Genomic DNA, 24,711 nt, shown 5'->3' with positions numbered 1-24,711 from the left:
GAACAAAATAATTAGCTTACCGCTACTTCTCTGTTTGAAAAGGAGGAGGAAGAAGTGAACACTTCTTTTGTTCAAAAATTCAATATTAAAACTTTTAAATTAACTAATTATGCAATTAGTGATCTGGAGTTCATCATTAACTAACAGTTCAGTAACAAATTGACCATTAATTATTTCCAGCTCATTTCTTATGTGAATGACAGTTTTTTAATTGTGTTTATCAATAGATTAACCAATATCTAATGGTTAAATCACCACTAACTAAAAAAGGAGGTATTATGTGTTTCACATAGTCACATAGTACTAACTGATAGCAGAATCAAGTTACTGTTAATTTTAGTTCTTCTAAAAATCCTGTGTATATCAAAAGTAACTTTGTCGTTGACTGCTTGAAATTGGCCTCTGTCTCTTTAAGAAGCTCCGACTCTTCAACACTTCACCTTCAGCACATCATGACAATACTCCGCCATGATGCCGTTTACAATCGTTGTTAGAAGCGTTGCACTGAGTACGACGAGCTCTGCAGTGTTTGCTAATAGCCGACTTATTTTTTATGCAAAATTGGATTTTTCTGAATTTATCAAGTCTTGACTCCTTTCAAAGAATCCCTTATTGGTTGCCATCTTAGCATTTTCTCCAGATAAAAATAAAAGTACAGTCTTGGGTCCATAAATGACTGCAGAGACTTTAGGGAATAACCATTTCTTGGTATTTATTTGAATAAATTACATTGACTCATCACATTTCTTATCTTTACATCAAGCGTACAGTCATAGAATCCAGTGCAAGAACAGAACAAAAACACAAACAAAACACGAAAATATTTCAAAGACAATCATGTGCAGCACAGAAAACCCCACCTGCCTCACTCCCAACTTGTAACATCACTTCTGCATTATACACTGTATATATATATATACACATCTATACTGTTTGTGAATACTTTTGACACAGTTACAAAAATAAAATACGTTACTGAAGATGCATGACTATACACACAAGGTAAAAACAAAACACAGAAAAAGCTGTACAGTCCTCATTGAGGGCAAAGATACACAGAAATCTTTAAAAAAAAAAGTGAAAGAAGGAAGGAAGAATTTAGCTTAAAAAATGAATAAATACACATCCTCTTCAAACTGCAGCACTATTTGTCACCAGCCAACGAAAAATTGTGCTTCCCTTTGACATAAAAGTAACACTTTTTATATATAGTTGATTTTGCATCATTTATTGTAGCGCTGCTGAATGTAGTAAACTGATACCTCCATTATTGTTTTTAAGCTAAACTCTGTCAGAAACGGCGCTCACTAGCAGCAGAGGATCTCTTTATATGCAGAACATATGCAAACCCCAATACGCACACTTCCCCCTAAAATTACATGCATCAACATTTATACGCTGAAAACATCTCAGAAAGCTTAATGCATCGTCAACGTAGAAGAGTAGAAAGCCTTAGGGATGATGTGTGCACCGCCGTGTCAAGCTGATGAAAACAAAGAACCGTGACGTTTTGATTTTTAGAAAATTATCTGGTGCGCAGTAGAAAAATTTAACTAATGTTGAGCTCTGTTGAGATATGGGAAAATAAAACTTTTATTATTATTACCTCAGTAAATATTAATTAATTCTCAGTCTACTCCTCTATATGCACATTATCTTCATTAGCTCCTGGAAATATTCACAATTATTCTCCTCTTAGTGTTTTCTACAAGTAAACTAGAGGGTAATTATTGGACTAATAGGCAGAACGACGCCGGCCTCTGCAGAAGAAACTATTGCTCCAAAGAGCAGTTAAATAATGATAGTTTAGAGTTTTTAAAGTGAGGTTTTGCTAGTAGTATTGAGCAGAAAGTATTTTAAATTCAGATTAGAGAGATAAGCAGAGGGGATTTCTGCCATCTTAAAACATCACCAGATTCAGAAATTTAATTGATGCAAACTTTGTTTCATGAATCTTCCACATTAAACGGTTGTTTAAACCACCTATTATGTATAATCTGAAGTTTCATTTTATCATTTCCTCCCAAACTGTTCTTATAAAAGTAATTTGGTTTGAAAGAAGAAGGAATTAATGAATCGCTTGCAGCAAACACTAAACTGCAAAAACAAAACAGGCAATCCAACTTAAAAAAAATGTAGTAAATTTGTTTAAAGTAATCAAATTAAGTTTATCCAAGTAAATATATTAAGTTTACTAAATTATCATGTAAAACGAAGGTAGATGAAGTAAAATTAGCTTAATTTTATTTAAGTTGGTATTCCGTTCTCTTTTTTTTCAGTGTAGTTTGATTTTTATATGTTAGTGGTGGAGCTTGACTCGGTGTGTTCTCCTGGACTGTTAAAGGTGTTTGTGAAAACAAACTTCACGAAACCATTTAACCTCACATCCACAGTTCAACTTCAGTCCGACCATTCTAGGTCCTAAAAGTTCTGATCATAGTTATTCGTTTCTCTAATCATAAACCAACATGGTATTTAGCAGAAGCTAATGCTAATGTGCTAAATTCAACCATATTGAGACAGATAATGATCAACATGTTTCACAGCCTATCATATCACCTTCAGCAGGTTAAGGTTGTCAGTACACACACACCTGTGCAGCTGCGCTTCAGGAAGTGTTTCTCTGAGACCCGTCACTCACGTTTCAGTTTTACTGTTGTTTAGTTTTGATAAGTCTTGCTGATTTCGCCTAATTTACACAGGACAAAATTAGATTTCAAACTGAATTGTACAGTGATGCATTCTGGGTACAGAATAAACAACATTTTCTGCACCGCATAACAGAGAAGAGGAAACAGAAAAGTCTTCCCCTATTTCAGAATAAGAGCAGGAATATAAACATCTAACCACCAGACTAATTCTTAAATTTGAAAACCAAAACTTCAACACAGATGTCAAACTTTATTCAACTGAAGGTTTATAAAACAGCAAAATAAATTATCACTTTTGAATTGATCTGGAAAAGTTAATTTAGGGACAGCTAACTCAGCTAAACGCTTTCAACGTTAGCAAAAGTGCTAAACCGCTAAGCAAAAAATGAGCTTTCTTCGTAGAATTGTTTTTAAAACCTGCCTTCCTATTCTGCTGTGAAGGAGTTAAGAAGTAGAATCAAAACAACATAAATTTACAATAAAATCCTAGAAACCCTGTAAACTATAATCTCCAGCAGGAATTAACCTGGCTCTCCAAACTGTCAAGTAAGATACTAACTGCCAATAACAACTCTACAGAACCCCACAATAAAAATCCAACTTTCACTTTAAGACTTTTAAGGTATCCAGTCACAACACATGAGCTATGTTTTCTACTGGGACATATATTTAAGGACTTAATGCTTCAACCTTATATTTTGATGATTACTGATAAAATGAGAAATCATAAAAGATGTTTATATGTTATGACTTCCTTTACTAGGTAAAAACCTTCACCATTCAACATGCAGACGTTTGTCCTTCCACAACGCTTTGCTGCGTGAAAATAAAGGGCATTCTGACAAACATGTCTGTAGATTTGGCTAAAACTGATCTGAATCAAATTATTCTTTGCATGAATATTTTAGAAAAATGACTGAAAATGTCATTTTCCTCCAATATTATAGGAAAATAGGAATAGGAAAATTTAACACAAAACCTACCACATGATTTTTGTTGAAATGATTTGATGCTGAACGAACAGAAAGCATGTTGACTTGTTTGTCTTGTCTGAGGAACATGAGAGAAAAGCTTCTACCTTCTAAAATACAAAGACTGAGAAAAAGCGTGAATCAGTAAAGCTGTTCTAATAAACTAATAATGGACTGACAGCTGACTACAACAGAGACGAAATGCAAAAATTACTATAGAAGCTTGAAAATACCTTAAGTGAGACAGAGAAGACGTTACGTCAATGCTGGGGGTTTTTTCCCTACACCGTTTTCAGTAAAAGTTTCCACACTTAGTGCATCCCTGCACTTTGGTCAAACGTCTTCACACCTATTTATTTTGTGTCATTGCTTTTTGACGCCTTAACGGAAAAAGTGAAGGTTGTGTTAGTAGGAATGTTTGGGAAAAGGTTAGTGGAAACACTGGAACTGGAGGCCGGGATTCATCGCAGACACAGTTGGTTAGTCTTGACGTCTTACTGGGGTAGCGGCACCAAGATATCCACGTAGTTGATGGGGAAAAAGCCCGAGTTGCCTTGCAGCATTCCCTCGTACCAATTGTCGTCGATCTTATTGGTCAGGGTGATGATGTCGCCCTCCTTGAAGCCTAGCTCACCTTCGTTCTCAGGGTCGAAGTCGTACAAAGCGCGGCAGCAGGGCTGGTCCAACGGGGCTGGGAGAGAAAAACGAAGAATCAGAAAAGGCTCAAAGAGATTAAAAAGCTTCATATGAGAATCACATTAAAGACTCACCTGGAGACCTGGCTGTAAGAGAGAAAGAGAAGAAGAAACACAGCAGCTGTAATACTTCTGTCTTGAGAAATTATGATCAGATTCACAGATTTTGTTTCAGAACCTCAACATTTTGGGAAATGCACTTTTAGAGTTTCAATGAGAAGATGCTCCCACTTATTTTGTCACTAGAGTGAGTTAGTTAATAAAAACTGTGACTTTACTAAATTATGGGAGAGGATTAGCAACAAAAGAGACTTTAATAGAGTTGGTAAACGTCCTGACTGAAAAAGCAAAGAAAAGCTTTGAAAGACCCTCAGAAACCCAGGCAATCTGGAAACCTTCAATGTGTTTTAAAAACAAATTAGGGCGGCTTAAAAGTCTTTCAACCAACCAAGTAGACTCTGCTGGGTTGATACAGTGTCCTGATTTCTTAAACTTTTCCATATTTGGCAACGTTACAACCATAAACAACCTGTTTTATTCTGAGTTGATGTCAAACTAACACTCGGTGCTGCATGATGTTGAATTAGAAGAAAAATGAAGGATTTTTAAAAATTTTGTAGCCCTAAAAAGTGAAAAGTGTGGAATCTGTTTTTTTATTTTCCCCGTTTTTCTCTGATTTCGAGGTGATTGATGAAGGAGTATCACAAGGTTCATCCCTCGGCCCTTTGCTATTTTCTGTCTTCATTAATAACCTTCCATATGTCCATTCTGACTGTCAGTTTCATTTATTTGCAGATGATACTGTAATTTGCTCCTTCAGTTTAGACATCTAATGAATTCAATATTTATTAAAAGCTGATTTTATTCTAGTTGTTTTTTTGTTTTTGCGAAGAAGCTTTTTCTGAATAACAATAAATCCTTGTAATTTTGCTTCACTATGTAGATCTATTCTGTGTTTGTCTACCACATGAAATTTTCTGATTATATCATGACTGAATGTGGAAAAGTTCAAGAACTTGTTCAAGCACAGTTTCATGCCACTGAGTCATTTCTTGGCTCTAATGGGGGGAAACTTTCTGGCTGCATGCAAATAAATGCGGGAGTTGCATCATTTCATTTTACTCGGATGCAATAAGCACATTTCCTAAAGATTTCAGTTACAAATAACAAAGATTGGTGAGGAAAGAAGGTTTAGAAAGAAACAGCACTGCACTGCAAAAAGTAAACAAAACGAAACAAAAAATTTATTCTCCAAAGACACAAAGAAGGAAAAAATGAAGAGTGGTCAAGAAACTTTCCATCCCTTCCCAAGTCACTCTTTCTCACCTGGAGATCTTGCTGCAAAGAGGAAAGGAGAAAATATTTTTAAGCAATCAAACTTTTAGCTCGAAATGATGAACTGATGGACAAAGACGAAGAGATGATACGTTTAACGTGACAAGAACGTGGGGCGAAACTGAGGCCGGACAGCAAACTGATGGAGAAGTGGGAAAATAAAGAAAAGGGATGAAATCAGAAAACTGTCGACATGGAAACAGAAACACCAAATGCTCGTCTGCTGGTGAAAACGTTCTGGTCTTTATCAATCAGGTTTCCTTTTGCAGGATGAGCAGACGGCACCTGATTTTCTGTTGTTGGTTCAAAACATTTAGGAGCAACAACTGTCTTAGAAAACTGTCTCACCTGGAGACCTGGCTGCAACGGGGAAGAGAGGAGAAACAGCACGAGGGAGGAAAGACGGTCAGGGAATGAAAGAGGCAGACGCACTGATGAGTTTTCAGTGTAAATGGAAGAAATGTCGAGAAAATGAACTGATTAGAACAGAGATGTGGGAACAAGTTTGACCTGGCTCACCTGGAGACCTGGCACCTACAGGAAAAACAGAAATCATAAAGGAAAAGAGAAAATGAGGAGTTGTTTGATAAATGCTGCAGAAATAATAAAAAAGGTACTAATTTAATTTTCTGTCATATTTAATTGGTTTTATGTAGAATGGAGACTGTTTTAGATCTACCTGTTGGATTTATTTTTCAATACATTAATATGTTGTTAATTGTAATTTTTTTTTTTTTTTTACTTGGGACTTGAACAAAAAATGTTTAAGTCCCAAGTTTTCAAAGATAAACTTGAATATTTCCAGAAATGAAAACCTCAACTCTAGAATGTTGGAGAAATGTTGTAATATAGCTGCTGCCCACAAAAAAACAGTGGAAGCTGCAGAAATTAAACGTACATCTGTTTGCTATCTGCACAAACAATCCAGTGCAACATTTGTTGGAGGAAAAATAAGGAGAAATATTTTGTTGTTAGCTTCTATTAGCCACAGCTGGAAGTAGAAAAAACTTTTTTACTTTTTCTCTCACTGCCTTACTAAATCTTTGCAGTTTTAGGTTTGCTAAATGCCAAAAGAAAGAGGTTTTAACATTGAAATACACCCAGCGATTTGTCTCCATTTAAGTCAAATGTTTTAAATTATAAATTAAGAAGCCCTGACATCACCTGGGCTTCCCCATGCTGCTTAAAGATGTAGTGATCTTAGTGGATGTAAAACATTAAAATAATCTTTGTCATAATTTTTGCATTTAGCAAACAAAAACAATTTTGGTGATTCAAATTGTGGTGACAGTCAGATGCAAACACGCAGAAGGAGCTGCAAACATCTGAATGAGGATTTTGTGTCTCGTGGCGGCTGGCAGAGCCTCACCGGGAGAGCGAGCGCCGTGGATCCCTCCGTTGTGGTTCTCACTGATGCTGAAGTCCAGAGACGTACGAGGCTTCGGTATGAACTCTTTCCTCGGTTTGTTGGAGGTCTCTCTTATCCTGGCAGAAAACAAAACGTTTGGTTTCAGCAGGATACGGCTCAAACGTTTAACGCCCAACGTTCTTTAGTGTTGGTTTCTGTTAGACCGGATGAAACTCTACGGCGCTGGTACTGACTGTTCGTCGATCTTGCTGGAGAGCTGTGTGAGGATCTCAGCGGACCGGGTGTGGTACTGCACCTGAGCATGGACCAGCGCCGCCAGCTGGCTCACCTGTTCGATCTGATGGAGAAACCAACACAGACGCTCAGTAAATGTTCAAATTTTAACACATTAAAGAATTAAGAATTGGAATAATGTTATATTAAACTAGATGGATTCTGGACAGAGATACTAATATAGCTGCAAAGAAACTTCTTAATGGTTACCATAGTTACAGTCTGATACGATAAGTTTAACTTTTCTTTATATTTCTTCACAAATTCATTTCAGTTCACAATTTCTTAATTTATCAAAAGGAAAATTAAAGCTGCATTATGTAGCTTTTATAAAACTTTAAAATGTCTCCTAGTTCCAGCATGAAAAGTTAATTAGAATTTAAAGTTTATTGATATTTAAGAATGTGTTCTTTCACTATTATTATATTACTTGAAACAACAATATAATAGTTTATCGCAATAACCTCTGCAACAATCCTGACAGACCGAGATGCAGCAAATAACAAACAATTATCCGTGTTTGACTTTAGATTTGGCCGTTTAAACTCAACCCAGATTCCACTGAACGGAATCTGGGTTGGAAGTCATGCAGTGCTGATATGCATGTCTGGGTCACTGAGTGGCTTTAAAATCACAACACCATGCATTTTAAAGGAATTTTTAAAATGGTGAGGTTCTCAATAGGACCGGGGGCCCGATCAGGTTCTGCCCACTTTGGGCCGGCTGTGTGAGACTTACGTCACTCTCCAGCAGGTTGAACATGCTCTGCTCTGCGACTTCCTTGGAGTCATCGAACTTCTCCAGCGCCGCTTTGAGCTCATCCTCCGTCACTTTGGCCTGCCGCTTCTTCTTATAGTCAAAGTCCAGACGGCGACCTTCCAGCTTCTTCAGGTGATGCTGTCAAGGTCAAAGTGACAGTGAGCGGACAGACTCCAGCCCAACTCGAGCTGCTGCTGCGAATAAAACACTCTACCTGGATCTCTTTGAGGTCTTTTTCGTGAAGGTTCTGCATCGGGTCGATGAAGTTCTGCTTCACCTCCATGTCCAGAGCGTCTTTGACCTCACCCAGCTCACGCATGGCCTCTCCGACGTCGATCAGAACCAGACCTGCAGCCACAAATGCCAAGTTTAAAAACCAGCTTTCATTTTCAGAGGAGTGGTTCTGTGTTTTTCAGCTTCGAGGCCCACAGCCTCACCAAAGGTGGAGTCCTCTCCGAGCTCCCGGCCGAACCGCTGCATGGACTCTCCCAGGATGGTCTCGGTCTGCGTGTAGCCCGGCCCCTTCTCCTGCCCCCGCATGCGGGACATGGAGCTCATCATGCTCATCTTGGCTCTGGTCGCTGGACAACAGTGACGACAAAACACAATAAAACAGGAAATCTAAAGGCTGTGGGCTGTTTGACCAACCGTTAACAGCACTGATGTTTATTGAACTTTTGAAATATTTGGCTCTCCATCGTGATCAATCAGCAATTAAAAAATAGATACTGTATGTAAATCGACAGCAGGGCTTGATCAGCAAGTTTACTACACTGCTATTGTTGCTGTTTGTAAATTAAAACAAAAATATTTTCAAATATGAATCGATTTGTCGCGATAATATTACTTAAAAATAACAATATTAACGTTTATCTCAATAACTACAGGGACAATTTATTGCCCAGCAAAATTTATGACATTATTAATTATGAAATAAAATTGGCTCTCATTGATATATTTACTAATTTTAAGCAAAAAAGCCACATAACATAATAAAAACAGAATAATTTTATATATTAAAATATATTGGTGGTGGGATTCAACTAAACAGACAAAATAAAAATTACATCTTGGAAGAATCACAGTTAACCTCCTCAACAGAACCGGGCCTAAAGGTTTGGACTGGATGACAGGGAAGCCTCCGTTTTGACTGAAATGTCAGGATTATCATCAAAGGGTCAGAAAATGTGCCAACGCGGTTTGTAAAATAAAATATTGGTGTCTGTCTGGATGTAGACATCATTTTTAACATGAAGTAGTGCAGTAGTGATGCGTCACCTGGGTTCGGCTGCAGGTACTCGGTGGTTTTTGTCATGATGTCCAGAACGGCTCTGGAGGTGATGTCCACCCTCTGAAACCCAAACACAGAAACAGAGAGAGAAAACCGGAGCGATGCAGAGCGGGTCAGAACGGGTCAGAACGGGTCAGAGCGGGTCAGAACGGGTCAGAATGGGTCAGAACGGGTCAGAACACGCAGCTTCGCCTCGCAGATAGAAAACACGCTTCAGCCCACTGACAAAAGAAATGCTGAAATAAATGTAATGATGCTTTAGGAATTCAAAAGGGTAAAAATTGACAAAATCTATAAGGGGGAAAATGATTTTCATGGTTTTGTATAAACTTAAATAAATTTTTTTCTACATATTTTGTGTTTCCTGTATGAGATTTTGAGCAAAATAAGAAATATTTAGGAAAAAGTTTGTTCATTCGTGACATAAAAATAATAATAAAAAGACATTAAAACATCCTGAAACAACAACAACAATAATAATAATAATAATAATAATAATAATAATAATAATAATAATAATAGTAATAACAATAATAATAATAATAATAGTAATAATAATAATAATAATAATAATAATAATAATAATAATAATAATAATAATAATGAGCTGAGACATGCCTTTTCCATTTCAGTGAAGTCCACATCGAGCTTCGTTCCTTCTGCTCCTCCGACTCTCTCGCTCACTCTCTGCAAAACAAACAACAAGAAGCCACTTGGTAAATAAACAAACCGTGAGGATTTATTTAACATCTTTAAAACCAACAGAATACATTCAGGAACAATCAACAAATACATTTTGGCAAAAGTACTACAAGAAATATAATATTTCCTAAATAATTTACAGCTAGATTATTTTTGTTTTACTGCTTTAAGATAACAGATCTATGGACTGATGCATCAACAAGCTGGAAGTAACGTACTTTCTTGCAAAAAGCACAAGTATAGAAATATTTTTGACGGTGTGGAAATGTTTATTTCATTGTAGATAGAAAGAAATAAAGGAAGAGTACATTTCTGTCAAGAAAATTAAAACTTTTGAGATCAATCTTGAAAATATTTTAAGAAAAATGAACAATGAAAAGTTTAAACTTTTATAGGAAAAATATGTGAAATTAATCTCAGAAATTTTCTATAAAAATAAAAAAAGGAAATTTCTGAGCTTGAAAAGAAAATTCCAGAAACAACTCAGAAATTTTGAAATTAATGTCAGAAATTTTGTAGAAAGAAATTTAAAAAGTTGAAATTTTGCTATAAACCCCCCCAAAATTTTCAAATAGTCAAATTATCAAAAAACATGAAAATTTCTGAGTTCAAAAATTTAACATTTCTGATTTTGAAACTCAGAAATGTTGAAGTTATTTCTAGAATATTTGTGAGCCATTTATTGGACTCCTCTTGTTTTCTTTCTGGTACTCTGTGGTAAAAATCTCCTCCTGCCTCCTCAATGTTATCCGGAAATCCTGCCAGAATCCTGCTGCGGGCTGTGATGCAGCTACACGCCTCTAGGGGGCAGCAGTGAGACACAAGGCCACACTGGCTGCAGGGAAATGTCCCGCTGTCTGACAGTAGAGATGGTGAGAGCCTGGACAGCAGAGGTTGTTTTTCTTAAATGAAGGACAGTTAAGGTCCTAAATGTGTCTTTGCTTCTTACTTTCCTGTGAAATCGCCGTGACGACCCTAAATGGAGCGAATAAAATGGATCCTTTAGAGTTGGCAGAGCACAGAGGGATGATATGTGGTAGAGATTTGGGGTTTTATTTTTTAAGGACTAAGCTTGTGGCAGCAGTTTGTGCTTCATCAGATTTTCTGAGTCATCCGAGTCTCTTTTGATCCCACATGTGAAAACGCCTAATAACCTGGCAGCCATGCAGAGCACAAGCACATCTACAGACTCAGAGGGAAGCTACACGTCCTGTCATTGATTTTTCTTTCTTTTTTTTTTTTAACCCTAGAACCTGAACATGTTTGCCATGGAAACAGGTGAAGATGCAACGTGAACGTCTCTCCTGCTTGGTTTTGTCAGACCAGAGCAGCGGGAGATGCACAGGATGTGAGCAAACGAAGCAGGTGAGTTCAAATTACTCAGAAAAGCAACAAAACTGAGAAGTTACTTTTAAAATAGAGCTCAAGGTAATAGAAACGTCTTCATCTTCCAAATAGGACTGTAAACAGTTAATGCAATAAAATAATTTCTTAGCAGATGATCGTTACAATTATCTGTACCTCTAATCGTATTTAGGTTAAAAAATAAGCTTTATGTGATTATTTCTCCATCCATCTTCTATACACCTTTGACCCTGGTGGGGTCAGGAGGTGCTGGTCCATCTCAGCGGATGTTTCAGGTGAGAGGCGGGGTCACCCTGGACAGGTCGCCAGTCTGTCGCAGGACAACACAGAGACAGACAGGACACACACACACACACACACACACACACACTCACACACCTAGGGAGAATTTAGAGAAACCAATTAATTATTTTTAGTCATGTTTTTGGACTGTGGGAGGAAGTCGGAGAACCCGGAGAGAACGACCCCGGACCGGGAATCGAACCCAGGACCTTCTTACTGCAAGGCAACAGTGCTACTTACTGCACCACCGTGCAGCCTGTGACTGTTTATCTAAACACATTTATTCTGGCCACAGCACATTTGTAAAAGAAAAAAAAAGATAAAATAATAATAAAAGAAAATAATACAAAAAGAGAAAGCAACAGATTTTGATCATATTTCAGCTGAAGATGTTACAATGTAATGTGGTCAGATAAAGTATTTTTTTTTTTGTAAAATAACAACAAACAAAAAAAAACCTCATAATGGAATAAAGGGAAACTTTATTTATGATCATATTTGAGTTAAAAATGAAACATGATCATTTATTTAAACTCATATTCGTTTTTTTTCTGAACTTCCTGGATGAAACATGAAGGAAGCAGCAGCTGAAATGATCTGGTTGCAGCAGCAGTAATGATTTGCATGCACAGATAAAATAGTTCCTGATTTCTATGGAAATTAGGAGTGAGGCCAAGACTCACACTCAGCACTCGCAGATATTAATAAGACATCTGAGCCGATAACTCTCACAGCGGCAGCATGAGAGAACGGGCGAGGTTTTTATTTTGTCACGCTGAAATATTTAACCCTGCATAATGAAGCCATTGTTTTATGTTTCTCTGACAGATGGAGCAGATATTCTTTGGTCTGAGATTTTAAATGTTGTGCTCTGGAAATCTGAAGGAAAAAATAAAACACATTTTCTCCGTGACATTTAGAAACTGTGAGCAGCAGATCCACATTTTCCACTCTGGGATTTTTGCTAGCATGTTAGTAAAAATAACGTCTTTGTCACATGCTCTTTAAAAACTGGGCAATTAAATAAGAAAAACACCGTAAATTCAAATAAAAACCTAGCCACATGCATTAAAACTACAAAAAGGTTAAATCACAGGAGTTTAAAGGTCCGTTTTTCAGTCTGTTAGTCTTTTCATTCACATTTCTGGAGCAGCTGTAGTTAATTTTCCATTTTGTCAAACAAACTCTGATGTATTTAACTAGGAGTTTATGTGATGGACCAAAACACCGCGGAAAATAATTATGAACTGGAAGGAGAATCAATTCCAACAATATTTCACAGAAAAGAATCTGAAAAGTGTGGTGTGAATGTGTATTTAGTCCCTTGTTGTGGGGAAGAGCAAACATGGCCTCGTTTGTGTCAACAGTGACTTTCTTCTTACTGCAACCTACAGATGTTTTATTAAATGTTTCAGCCTCTACATCAACAATGAGTTTTGTTCTTGGATATTTTACATTTTTAGTAGTTTGCAGTATGTCATGCTTAAAGTCATGCTTGGACATTAAGCATCATTTGTATGTTTGAATGAATGCAAACAGTTGCATTTGGAGTAAAGGATCCCCAAACCATGAAGGATACAAAAATAGCTTTAAATTCACCACTTTTGTTTCCTAATCCAATGCAGTTTTAATGTCACTTTCTTGAAGTTAACGGTTCACTGTGTTACACTAAAGAATGTTGCTACATTAGTTGCTACACAAAAGATTGTTGCTACATTAATTGCTACACTAAAGAATGTTGCTACATTAGTTGCTACACTAAAGATTGTTGCTACATTAGTTGCTTTGTTAAAGAAAAGTTGCTACAATGACCCCAAGTTAGCAACGTTTCTCCCACTTTTAACCGACTCTGTTTTTTCTGTGCTGTTTCTTTACACTCTGACTCCAAATCCCCACATAACGATTGATATTGTTATTATTCCTAATTTTGTTTACAATAAACTTTATGCATCCAATCCCTAATCAGGAAGTTACGCCTGATTCTGATCGTGACGAATCGGGAAATCCTTAATTAAGCCTTTACTGCAATTAAAATTAAAGCAGGTTTTAGCAAATTGTTTACAGTTTGAAAAGCTGACAGGCGTCTATATGAATGATAATCAGGTACTCTGTGTCTGCTGTGTGACAGACACAGTCAGTTTGTTATTTCCTCAGATAAATGAGTGAATAACGGCAGCGTCTGCAGGGAGCGACTCCTTCTACAGTTTACAGAGGAAGAGCCGCTGAATGCATGTCAATAAGCTGCTGGTGGTCGCTCTGACTGAAAGCGTTGCAGCATTGCATGTTGCTGCCCACAGCAGCTGCCAGCGCAGATTCAACCCCCAGACTCCTCTGCAGAATCTGAGCAGACGGCGATTCAAGGCTGAGACGTAAAGAAGAGGCATGATGAACAATAAACCGGCAGGTTCAGGATTAATATTCCATTATAAAGTCACACAGTAGAAAATAAACAGCAATGTTTTGGTTTAATTAGCCTGACAGAGAGAAAAGTAAATGGGTTTTAATTTTTCAGTCATGTGTTCACCATATAATTTATACATTTATAAATGTTATAGTTACAAACAAAATATTTAACTTGCAAACAAAATGTGTAGCTCTGATTTAAATATTAAATTGCTAACTAAATATTTAGGTCCAAGCCAAATATTTTGGTAATGTGCAAATTAGTTTGGCAATAAGCAGCAAGCTAAATATTTAGTTTGCTAACTATTTAGTTTGTAAATTAAATGTTAAGCTTGGATCTAAAAATTTTGTTTCTTAAATGATGATTTAATTCCTAACTATATATTTAGTTTCTTAACTATACGTTTAATGTTCAAGCTAAATATTTTGTCTACAAACAAAAGAATTAATTTAATTCATTCATTCATTTAGTTTTGATCTAAATTAATTATATACAATTAAATGTTCATTATAAAAATAAATATTTATTTTGAAACTAAACATGTAGTCAAACTAAATATATGGAGGTAAATATTAAATTTGCTAACTAAATATTTTGTTTCCTAAGTAAATGATCTGAAAGCTAAATCTGCAGTTTGTAAGTTACATATTTATTGTGGAGCTAAATATTTCATTTACAAGCTAAATATTAAGTTCTGAAACTAAACATTTAACTTGCAAATTAGATATTTGGTTTGCAACTTTAGGACATTTAGAAATGTATAAATTATATGGTGAAAATATGAAAAATAAACACCCAGTTTTATTCTCTATGACAGGCTTACAAAACAGTGATGCCTGTTTTTCACTGTGACCTATAATATTCAGTCCCTTAAAGGCACAGGGGACTCTGTCAAAGCGTCTCACTCAGCAGCCGACCCTCACTGCTGCGCAGCCACGATGCTAACGGCGCGGGGCCCACGATGCTAACGGCACGGCGCCCACGATGCTAACGGCACGGCGCCCACGATGCTAACGGCGCGGCGCCCACGTTCCTCTGGATGGTGAAGCGAGCAGCAGAGACGGCAGAGTAAAGTGAACCTGAAGCAGATCAGCTGGCTGCAGGGAATTAACAGCAGTGGTACAAAAGAGACGTCATAGCTCCCTGCACGACAGAGAGAGACTCATCTAATCAGCTCGTTTGAACAAAAGTGGTGGGTTGTGGGCGCCACATGGCTCAGTGGTTGAACAGGCGTGCTGTATGCAGAGACCACAGGCCTCAACGCAGTTCGATCACTGATCATCATCTACGCTCTCTGTCCCTTCTTCCTGCCAAGCTACTGTTGAATAAAAACCTTTAAAACATTATGAGTGTGCTCAGTAATCAGAGAGAAACAGAAATGCAAACAACAAATCCACCAAAAGAAACAAACTATAAAAACAAAAACATCTGCTTGAACTAAAGAACACAATTAGATATTTGCAAAGTATGGGATGTAGACATATGTTGCTAAGTTGAATTTGCATGTTTTTCTTCTACTGCACATGTAGGATTTAAACAAAGTCCTTCAACAAATTCTTTAAAAAAAGAAGCAATAACTCAGGAATAATATTATCTAATCTAATGCAACACTATGGAAATGCTTTACAGTGATCCCTCGCCACTTCGCGGTTCACTTATCGCGGATTCGCTATTTCGCGGATTTTCATAATGCTTTTTTTTTTTTTTTTTTTTTTTGGTGCATTGTGCTCTGCATTCTGATTAAGCTAAAACTCACTCCGCTTCTTGTATCAAAACATACTACGAATTGTGCTATCATTTTGTCGTCTCGTGCAGTTATGTATGCGTACATAAAACAACAGCAAATTAACATTAAGTTGGCCAAATTATCTTGTAATTTGAAGAAGAGAACACTGCAGAGCGCAGTCAGGATGCAGCAGCAGTCTGAAGAGCAGTGAAGCGGCCTACACTGTGAGTCACTGTATTTGTATACAGTACATGTAATAGTTGCTAATTGTAAAAAAAGTTTTCTATTTAGATTTCACTTATCATGGTGTGTTTTGAACGTAACACACACGCGATAAACGAGGGATTACTGTACTTCCCTCAGCATACTGAATGCTTGAACTGTTAACTACTTTCTCATAAAACCAGCTAACAATTATCTGAGCTCTTTTGAGCATCAATAGAGGATTGAATTTTCCTTCCCAGATTGTCGTTTGATCCATTAATCAGATTTAAAAGCAAACAAGATGGTGATGATCCAGAAAAGTAACATACCTGGTAATGATTCAGTTTGACACTGTGAATTACACACCATTGTTGCCAGTAAGGATGAACTATTCTGCAGAGCAGCACATCAAAATTAACCTTGAAGACATGGCAGGATTTCTGTTCTGATTTGGAAACACGCTCTCAGATTTTTCTTTGCTTGACATTACAAATGTTATGCTAACTCAACAGCTAGCTGTGCCACAAAGAAAGGGGAGTTGTTTTCAGCACAACACTGCTCTGGATTATTACTATTATTTAATTACATAAATGTTTACATGTTGTGTGTTTCATGTGACTACAGATGAAAACTAGCATTTTGCTAAATCCAAAGTAAAATCCAGAAAAAATCAATCAGTTTGTCAAAATTATTAACTTAGATGGTTAAAACCAAAGTTACGTTTTAGTACAGAGAAAGTGTGTTTTCCAGACAGGCTGTGGTCAGCGCGCACACACACACACACGCACGCACACACACACACACACACACACACACACACACCGTTGGGCAGCTCTCACACTCCCCTGTTTGATTCTCACTGACAGGATATGAGTCACTGCTGCAGGAACTGCAGAAACTTTTGTCTGTTTAAAAGCGACATCTTTTCTCTGACGCACAATGAGCAATTTTAAAAATCACAAATTGCTTCAAAATGTCATAATGTACAAAACTAAAGTCAAAAATTAGAAAATGATCTCCACACTGCATCACAGAGACTGTTATAGAAACCGATTGTTGATGCTAAATCTGCTGTTGGACTATAAAGGCAGGAAAAAATGCAATTTTCCACAAATATTTTTGATATTCTAAATTATTCTCTAAACTATTCTGTTATTTTAGTTATTAATAACTCTGATAATTAATTGACTATTTGGATTTTTAAAAAGCGGCACATTCTCCAGATGTTTTGAACAATTAACTTACTTAATCAATTATTTCAATAATAATCACCATTAATCCAGTCATAATTGTCACATCTAAAGATTTCTGTTGACTGTAATCTATAATCTCACTGTATGAATCTGAAGTATTTTTTATTGTGAATATCAGCTCTTTGATTGAAAGACACAAAATAATCAACAAACCTGGACAAAATCATGAGTGTTTTACTTATTTTTCGTACAAATTGTCAACTGACTAGTTAGTTCTGTTGGTATTTTCTTCACATATTTATTGTAGTGTCGTTTTTATTTTGTGTTTTTTCTATAACATTGTTTTCTCCCGTTTGAACTGATCTCTCCTGACCGGCATCCTTCAGTTTGGCTGGTATTTGGGGGCAGGTCTGTGGTATTTATCCAGCAGCGCCGGTTCACCTGCCTTCAGGTATTTTCTCTGCAGAAACGTTGATCTGCCCACGCAGCTTAGTGGAAACACTCTTGGCACACGCAGCAGCAGAGTTTAAACTGCAGCTCCTTCACACCTGTGTGAGACGTGCTCTCATAATGCTATTAAAAGGCTGAGGCACAGTGTGACACACAGAGTATCTGCAGCTTAAGCTCAACTTCCGGAATAGATTACGCAGTTCACAGAAGATGAAGCAACAATATTACAATATAATATCTGCAGTGCATAAGCCCAGGGCCTTGTTTGATCTCTTCCTGCATCTGCTTTGGCATTTCTCTAAATTGCTTGAATAAAGTGAAGCTGCAGCTTAATGCTTTCAGCTTTGTTGGGTTTTTTTTCCTCTTTGGTTTTATTCTCTTAATTTGATCTTGAATGATTCAAAAGCAACAAATATTAAAGATCAGGGTTGTAAGATTTTTACAATTATGCTAAAAAGAAAGTAATCCTCCTGTAGATGCCTATTAAAGATAGTCATATCCTTAAAATTACTTTACCATGAAGCGCCACCCTGTCATCTTCTACATGGCCAGGTCTGTCGCAATAAGCAATAAATCAATTAATCAATTAAGAACATGATGAATTGAAAGAAACTCTATAAGAAACTGGGTGATAGAAATCTTCAGCCTGGAGTTTTAATCTGAAAATCCCTTTTTTTCTGAAGGACAATGTTGTTTAGAAAGATTTCATCCTTTATTTTATTTGTTGTTTTGTTTATTTATTTTGCATATTTGAAACATCTTCCGGTTCCAGTGTTAAATTATCATCAGAATTTAAAGTTTATTGACTTTTGAGAATGTGATGAGAACTATGATGCTATTGCCAACAACAACGTTATCGTTTGTTGTAATAACTTCTGGGACAATTTATCGTCATCCTGACAGGCCAACCCACGACCATCATTCAGTCTGCCTTTTACTGGTCTGTAAAGGGGGAAGCTAACATCTCTGCAGACCACACACATCCTGGACACAAACTGTTTAGAGACAGTTTAGAGTCGGTGCAGCAGAGACAGTTTCTTCCTCCACAGTGTCTCTTTGATGACAACCTGTATATATACACATATGTATGTTAATTTTCCAACAATTATTTTTATATAATTCATAATTAAATGTCTTAATTGAGAACAAAACAGAATCATATTCAAATTTCTTGGCAATTAAAGCTGATTGTGGTTCTGACCCAGTAGAATCTCAACAACATGCTGTAGAGTTTGAGTGTTTTGTTGACTTATTGTCAGGTTAGTAAATAAGCGTTTCCACAATAATGTTCTGTTTTTAGTGAAGCCACTGCTGCAGGATCCGAGCTCTCAAACTGGTAAAAATACTGACCGGCTGTTTTCAGTTTTCACCTGTTTTTAAATCTTTTTCATCTTTTCAGGTAAAAATCCTGAGAATTTGATTTGATCTCTCAGGTTTTTGTCGTCTCTTGGCTGGACTTCTGTTATCGCTCCATCTGTGGTTTTTCTCTTATCTGCTTCCTTAGTTTGGGCAAACGTGCTGCTATTGTCACTTTAAAGGCTGAACAGAGAAAAAACCCTTTTAGACATTCAGCCTGCAGAACCTTAAAAACTAACATATGGCAGAATAAAACTTTTCATATCAGTGTAGAGACCAAATCGCTTCATGTCTCTTTATCATCGTTTGTTTTCCTCTCGTAGAACATTTCAGCTAAAAACCAAGGATGAGCCATTTTAAAGGTGATATGAATCCAAACCGACCGCAGCAGCATTGAAGCCATTCAGTCTCACCAGAAGTTCATAGAAAGTTTCACAGAACCCAGCTTTTATCTCTGGGTTACATATACATTTAGATACCTTACAAATAAATATTTAGAATGAAGCTAAATAGTTAGCTGGCTAACTAAATATTTAGTTTTGGTGTAAATATTTTTTAGCAAGGTAAATATTAAGCTTTAAGCTAGATATTCAGTTAGCAAGCTAAATATTTATTTAAAGCAAAATATTTTGATTGGAGCTAAATAGTTAGCTTGCTAACTAAATATTTAGTTCAGAGCTAAATATTTAGTTACCAAACTATATATTTTTGCTTTAATCTAAATATTTTTTCACAGGTGAAATATTTAGATTAAATCTCAATATTTGGAATATTTTTGCTTGCTTATTAAATATTTAGTCTGAAATATTCTAATTGAATGGATTTGATGATGAAAATATGATTCATGGTATGACAACAACAACAACAACGTCTTCTCTACCCACTGAGCCACAGTCTCATCAAATTAACTAGTTAATGAACTTAATCTCTTTATATTTTCTGCCTCACTGCGTTTCACATGAATCTGTTTTCTATGACAAACACTATTTTAGCGTTAGCATTGGTCACATGGGGCCCAATGTGCATGTAGCCGCCGCCGCCTCCCACTGGCCCCTCCTAGTTTGCTGCTCACCCGTCTAATCCAGGCCGGGCACATGGAGGTCCCTGCCTTAAATACACTGACGGTGGAGGAGGGAGATTAAAAATGACAGGAGTGATTAGTGAGGCTGTCAGGAGGAGCTCCTGCTGCTGGACAGTAACCAGGAGGACCTGATGCTCCTGGGAGCATTACAACACACTCAGTCCTGTTTCCTCTTGCTGCAGTGCAAACACACTTTTTATCCACAATGTTCAGGGAGGGAATCAACACAAATCAACACAAAGTACTGCAGAACTGAAGGGCTGCATCTTTTAAAGTTAGTTTGACTTTATTAGTTAAAATCTTAAGAGCGCCGTCACTTTTTATTCTTCCTCTTTTAGTTTTATACCCATGATTAAAAGTCACTTTAACCAATGCAGATTATCCTCACCTAACTACTAAACAATGTTTTTAATCTGGTTTTTAATCTGAGTGTAAATCCAGACAGACACTCACTCCTGTTACATTTACCAAAACCAGAGTTGGCTAGTAACTAGTTACATTTACTCAATTACATTCACTTGAGTAACTTTTTTGGAGGGGAAAAATTACTGTATTTTTTACTATGCTTGACTTTTTACTTTTACTTGAGTAATTTTATTATGAATTATCTTTACTCTTACTTGAGCAAAATTCCTGGATTCAGCTCCCAGAAGTCTGATCCACAATTTTCTATTTTTAATCTTTTAACTAAATTATAACGTTGTCTAGGAAAATAGGTAGTCTTATGACAAGTAGTATTTAAATTAATATAAGTTAATATGCTACACTTTGTTGATGTACATTTTAAGATCATCTGTTTGTATTTCTTCAGTGGATGCACAGATGAGGTTCTGGACAGATTGTGCTGAGACGGCGCTCAGTGTCTTCAGAGGTTTTTATGTCCATTCCTTCAGTGATTCTTGGTGCAGCGCCTCCACAGGTGAGGAGGGAAACAGGTTTTTCAATTAGTCTTTGTCATTTGACACACTGCAGTGGGAAAGCAAATTGAATCAGCTGAAAATGTAAAAAAAAATTATAACTTTGGTCTCAAATTGATCTGAATCTACGGGGCATAATCTGTTGACATGTGCAAACCTTTGAGGGAATGAATATTTTAGGGAGGTAAATCTGGTCTGTATCCATCCTCCACTGCTGAACAACAGGTCTGACTGCGTTAAGACTGCCAGGGTTCAGCGGGGACCTCAGACACCCCGGATATGTCGGGACGTCCTGCACATTAAGCCCTTAATTAGCAGCAGAGCTGTAATCACTCTGTCTGACCTGAGAACAGATCTGTCCTCTGGACGAATCAAGAACCACTCCTGGTTACACTAAAATATCCTACAGCAGCTGTTTCATGGTGGCAGTAATCCCACAGCACACACAGCCCTAATACAAATGAAACATAAACATCCGCCATCATTTAGATCAGGGGTCCAAACTGCCGGCCAAAGGCCATTTGTGGTCGCTGGACGAATTTTGTTCTCGTGGAAAACGTGTTCATCTTTTTATTACCAGATTCTCTAGCAAACAGGAACACATCTGTTTAGTGACTTTTACTCAAAAGGACCAAAATCTGCTTTTAATTAATTTCTTAAAGTTGACTAAATGGAACAAAATCTGACCCCCAAAGTGACAAAAATAATTTTTTAATGACTTTATTACTATCTATCTATCTATATATAGATATATATCTATATATAGATAGATAGATCTATCTATATATAGATCTATCTATATCACATCCTGCAAATCACATTAGTTCTTGCAGCTACTGCGTTCTTCATCGACGCACGAGCCGAGTGATCCACCGCTAAGAGTTGTCTGTTTGAGTTTTTTGTTTGACAAGTTATATATAGATATATATCTATAGATAGATAGATATAAGCCTTTATATATAATTTCTTAATCTTGATGACAAAGTACTTTAACAGCATTTCTCCATGTTAGAAGTGAAATAATCTCCCAATATCATCAATATTAAAACAAACTTATATTTGTTGCTGAAAAGCTACTTGTAAGTTAATTTAGTTTTATTTCGAGTGTGTTAAGATATTTGCACTAGAAACCAAACTATCTACCAGCATCGCCCTTCCTGTTGGCCACGCTGCTTCACTAACCTCTATCCTCTTTGAGAGTATGGCTTGTGGCGATTATAATCTGATTTGTAAGCTTCTGCATGCTTCTTATGTAACAGCAGAGTAGAGTGTGTAGTGGGAGAGATGTGTGTGTGTGTGTGTGTGTGTGTGTATCCTTCGATGTAGAGCTCAGTAAACAGGGGGAGGACGGGGCGGGGGGAGATGGGTGAGGACCAGCTGGCACTGTGAGCCTGAGGAAAACGTGCCACAATCTGAGAGCCGTGATGAGACAAAGATGGAGCAACTGAACACATAAAATGAATAATGATGAGGGAAATTAAATCCTTCATCATTATTCTGAGTGAACATTAAATGTTTTCTATCCAGAAAACCAACAATTCCAGTCATTTTTTACTGGTAGCCCAAAGCTGAATGTACTGTGGATTTCCTCAAATATCTTCACACAACCTGAGTAATGATTAAAAAAAATAAAAATATTTTAATAAAAATACATTTTTTAATTTGTCTATTTTTTTTAGCTCAAATAAAATTTAATTTGTATAATTCCTTTCAGCAACAAGGCAAAGTGATTTATATGATAAAAAGACAAAAATACAAAGTAACAGAAACACAGTGAACAGCTGCAACATTACATTTTGCTGTAGTTACACATCAGATTATTGATTAATGTTTCATTTATAATGTTTCAAAATCAACTCTAACCAGGTGGGTTTCAGTCTTCATTTAAAGGAGCTCAGTGTTTCAGCTGTTTTACAGTTTTCTGGACGTTTGTTCCAGATTTTTGGTGCACAGAAGCTGAATGATGCTTCTCTGTGTTTGGTTCTGGTTCTGGGGATGCAGAGCAGAACCAGAACCAGAAGACTTGAGAGGTCTGGAAGGTTGCTATGACAACAGTGCTAAACTGTTCAGTGATTTATAATTTTAGTTAGAACGCCAGCAGCAGCGTTTTGGATCAACTGCAACTGGAGGATTTCTTTAGTCAGTCCTGCTGCTGCAGTAATCAACGAGACTAAAAGACATACATGAGTTTCTCCAGATCTTACTGAGACATTAGTCCTCTGATCCCGGAGATGTTCTTCAGGTGATAGAAGGCTGATTTTGTAACTATCTTTATGTGGCTCTGAAAGTTCAGGTCAGAATCCATCACTACACCCAGATCTCTGGTTTCTAGTCATTATTAATATTACTAATGACTGATATTCTTTTATTCCTAATAATACTTTTTGTCTTATTTTAAGTAAAAAATAAATTAAAGTAAGTAAATAAATGGTTTATTTACTTATAATAAAACCAAAAAAACATCCATCTAGAGCAGGGGTGCCCAAAGTCGGTCCTGGAGAACTGAAACATGCAGGATGTCGGCCCTCCTGGACCCACTTTGGGCACCACTGATCTAGAGGATTGATTTTTTTTGTAGGTTTTTTTAAAGCTTGCTCTTTCAGTGCTCATTTTTTCTTTGCAGTTTCTGTGCATCAGTAGCTTTGTGTGCTTTCAGGTAAAAATACTGAATCTGAATACAAAGACCAGGAAATAGGCAAGAAAAGGACTCACACTCACTTTTCTAATTTCTGCTTCAGTTGTGAGGTTTCTCCTTGACGGAGACGATGAACCTTCACATCTGCAGCAGACGTGACTGTTACTGAAACATAACTGAACAGGAAAATGCGTTATCGCAGTGTTTACCCAGCGCCGCTGCGTCGGTGTAATGATGATGGTGTCAAGCTCTGGAAATCAGTATTGATGGTAGTTATTACAGCTCAGTTTCACACTGCTGCCTGCTGATAGAGTGCGTGTGTGTGTGTGTGTGTGTGTGTGAGAGAGAGAGCTTCATGAACACAATGTCTCTCCTTTCATCCATTCGATGACAGAAACAGTCGGATGAGGCGCCGCTGAGGTCAGTTAATTAAGAGTAAAAACAGCAGCATTAAGCGACCTCTGCTTTAAATGGAGCCTCTCATTAGACGTGATTCAGATTCAGGTTTTTATTTTGAGAAATGTGGGAGGTGTGGAAAGAGGAGATTGTTTTTAGCTACAGTTTCTGCAGCATCCTGCTTGAGTTAAAGCAGTCTGTTCTTCATTTCTGATTCATTGAATCAGTGGCTGCGTTTTCATTAGCCATAAAATTTCCCGATTTGAAATACGCTGTTTTTTAATAAAAAGTTTTTGTGAAAGCATGAGGTATTTTTTTGGTTGTATCAAATTAAATGTATTTTGCAAAACTGCAAAAAAACACTTTTTTCACATCACGCAAGTCACATGATCAGCAGCAGGATGTTACTACTGCAGGAAACGACAAAGAAAGCAGGAAGTAGTTGGAGGTTTTTCTTAATGAATTACAGATTGAACAAACTTATTCTCATGTGATTTTAATTGCATTTCTTATTTAACTGAAACTCTGCAATCGGAAAATTTTGTTTTTTCAAGATTCTTAGAATATAAACAAAGATTTGCGCAAATCTGTAATGTAAACACAGTCAGTGAAGAAAACTTTGACCTTTCAGACCGGTCAGTAATGTGCACACAACC

The 24,711-nt window shown here is 36.9% G+C and overlaps 1 protein-coding gene across 6 annotated transcripts in view; it reads right to left on the bottom strand.

Annotated features, from left to right (window-relative positions):
• Positions 1-686: 686 nt before the first annotated feature.
• sh3gl2a (SH3 domain containing GRB2 like 2a, endophilin A1) overlaps positions 687-24,711 on the bottom strand; it is a 39,370-nt gene continuing 15,345 nt past the window's right edge. Inside the window, exons 2-13 of one of the 6 annotated variants that reach the window (XM_044113365.1) lie at positions 9,963-10,031; positions 9,332-9,404; positions 8,491-8,634; positions 8,268-8,401; positions 8,033-8,191; positions 7,255-7,358; positions 7,022-7,137; positions 6,172-6,186; positions 6,001-6,012; positions 5,644-5,655; positions 4,393-4,404; positions 687-4,313 (exon numbers count right to left, since the gene is read on the bottom strand). In XM_044113365.1, the coding sequence (XP_043969300.1) occupies positions 4,117-4,313; positions 4,393-4,404; positions 5,644-5,655; positions 6,001-6,012; positions 6,172-6,186; positions 7,022-7,137; positions 7,255-7,358; positions 8,033-8,191; positions 8,268-8,401; positions 8,491-8,634; positions 9,332-9,404; positions 9,963-10,031 (1,047 nt within the window). In that variant the 3' untranslated portion in view covers positions 687-4,116. The remainder of the gene's footprint in view (positions 4,314-4,392; positions 4,405-5,643; positions 5,656-6,000; positions 6,013-6,171; positions 6,187-7,021; positions 7,138-7,254; positions 7,359-8,032; positions 8,192-8,267; positions 8,402-8,490; positions 8,635-9,331; positions 9,405-9,962; positions 10,032-24,711) is intronic. The other 5 variants (XM_044113367.1, XM_044113366.1, XM_044113368.1 and 2 more) reach the window with 5 other exon arrangements.

The sequence above is a fragment of the Gambusia affinis genome, linkage group LG04 (genome assembly GCF_019740435.1).
Source record: "Gambusia affinis linkage group LG04, SWU_Gaff_1.0, whole genome shotgun sequence".
NCBI classification, from domain to species: domain Eukaryota; kingdom Metazoa; phylum Chordata; class Actinopteri; order Cyprinodontiformes; family Poeciliidae; genus Gambusia; species Gambusia affinis.
Note: the sequence above shows the minus strand (reverse complement) of the source record. Positions and strands in the feature narration are given on the sequence as shown.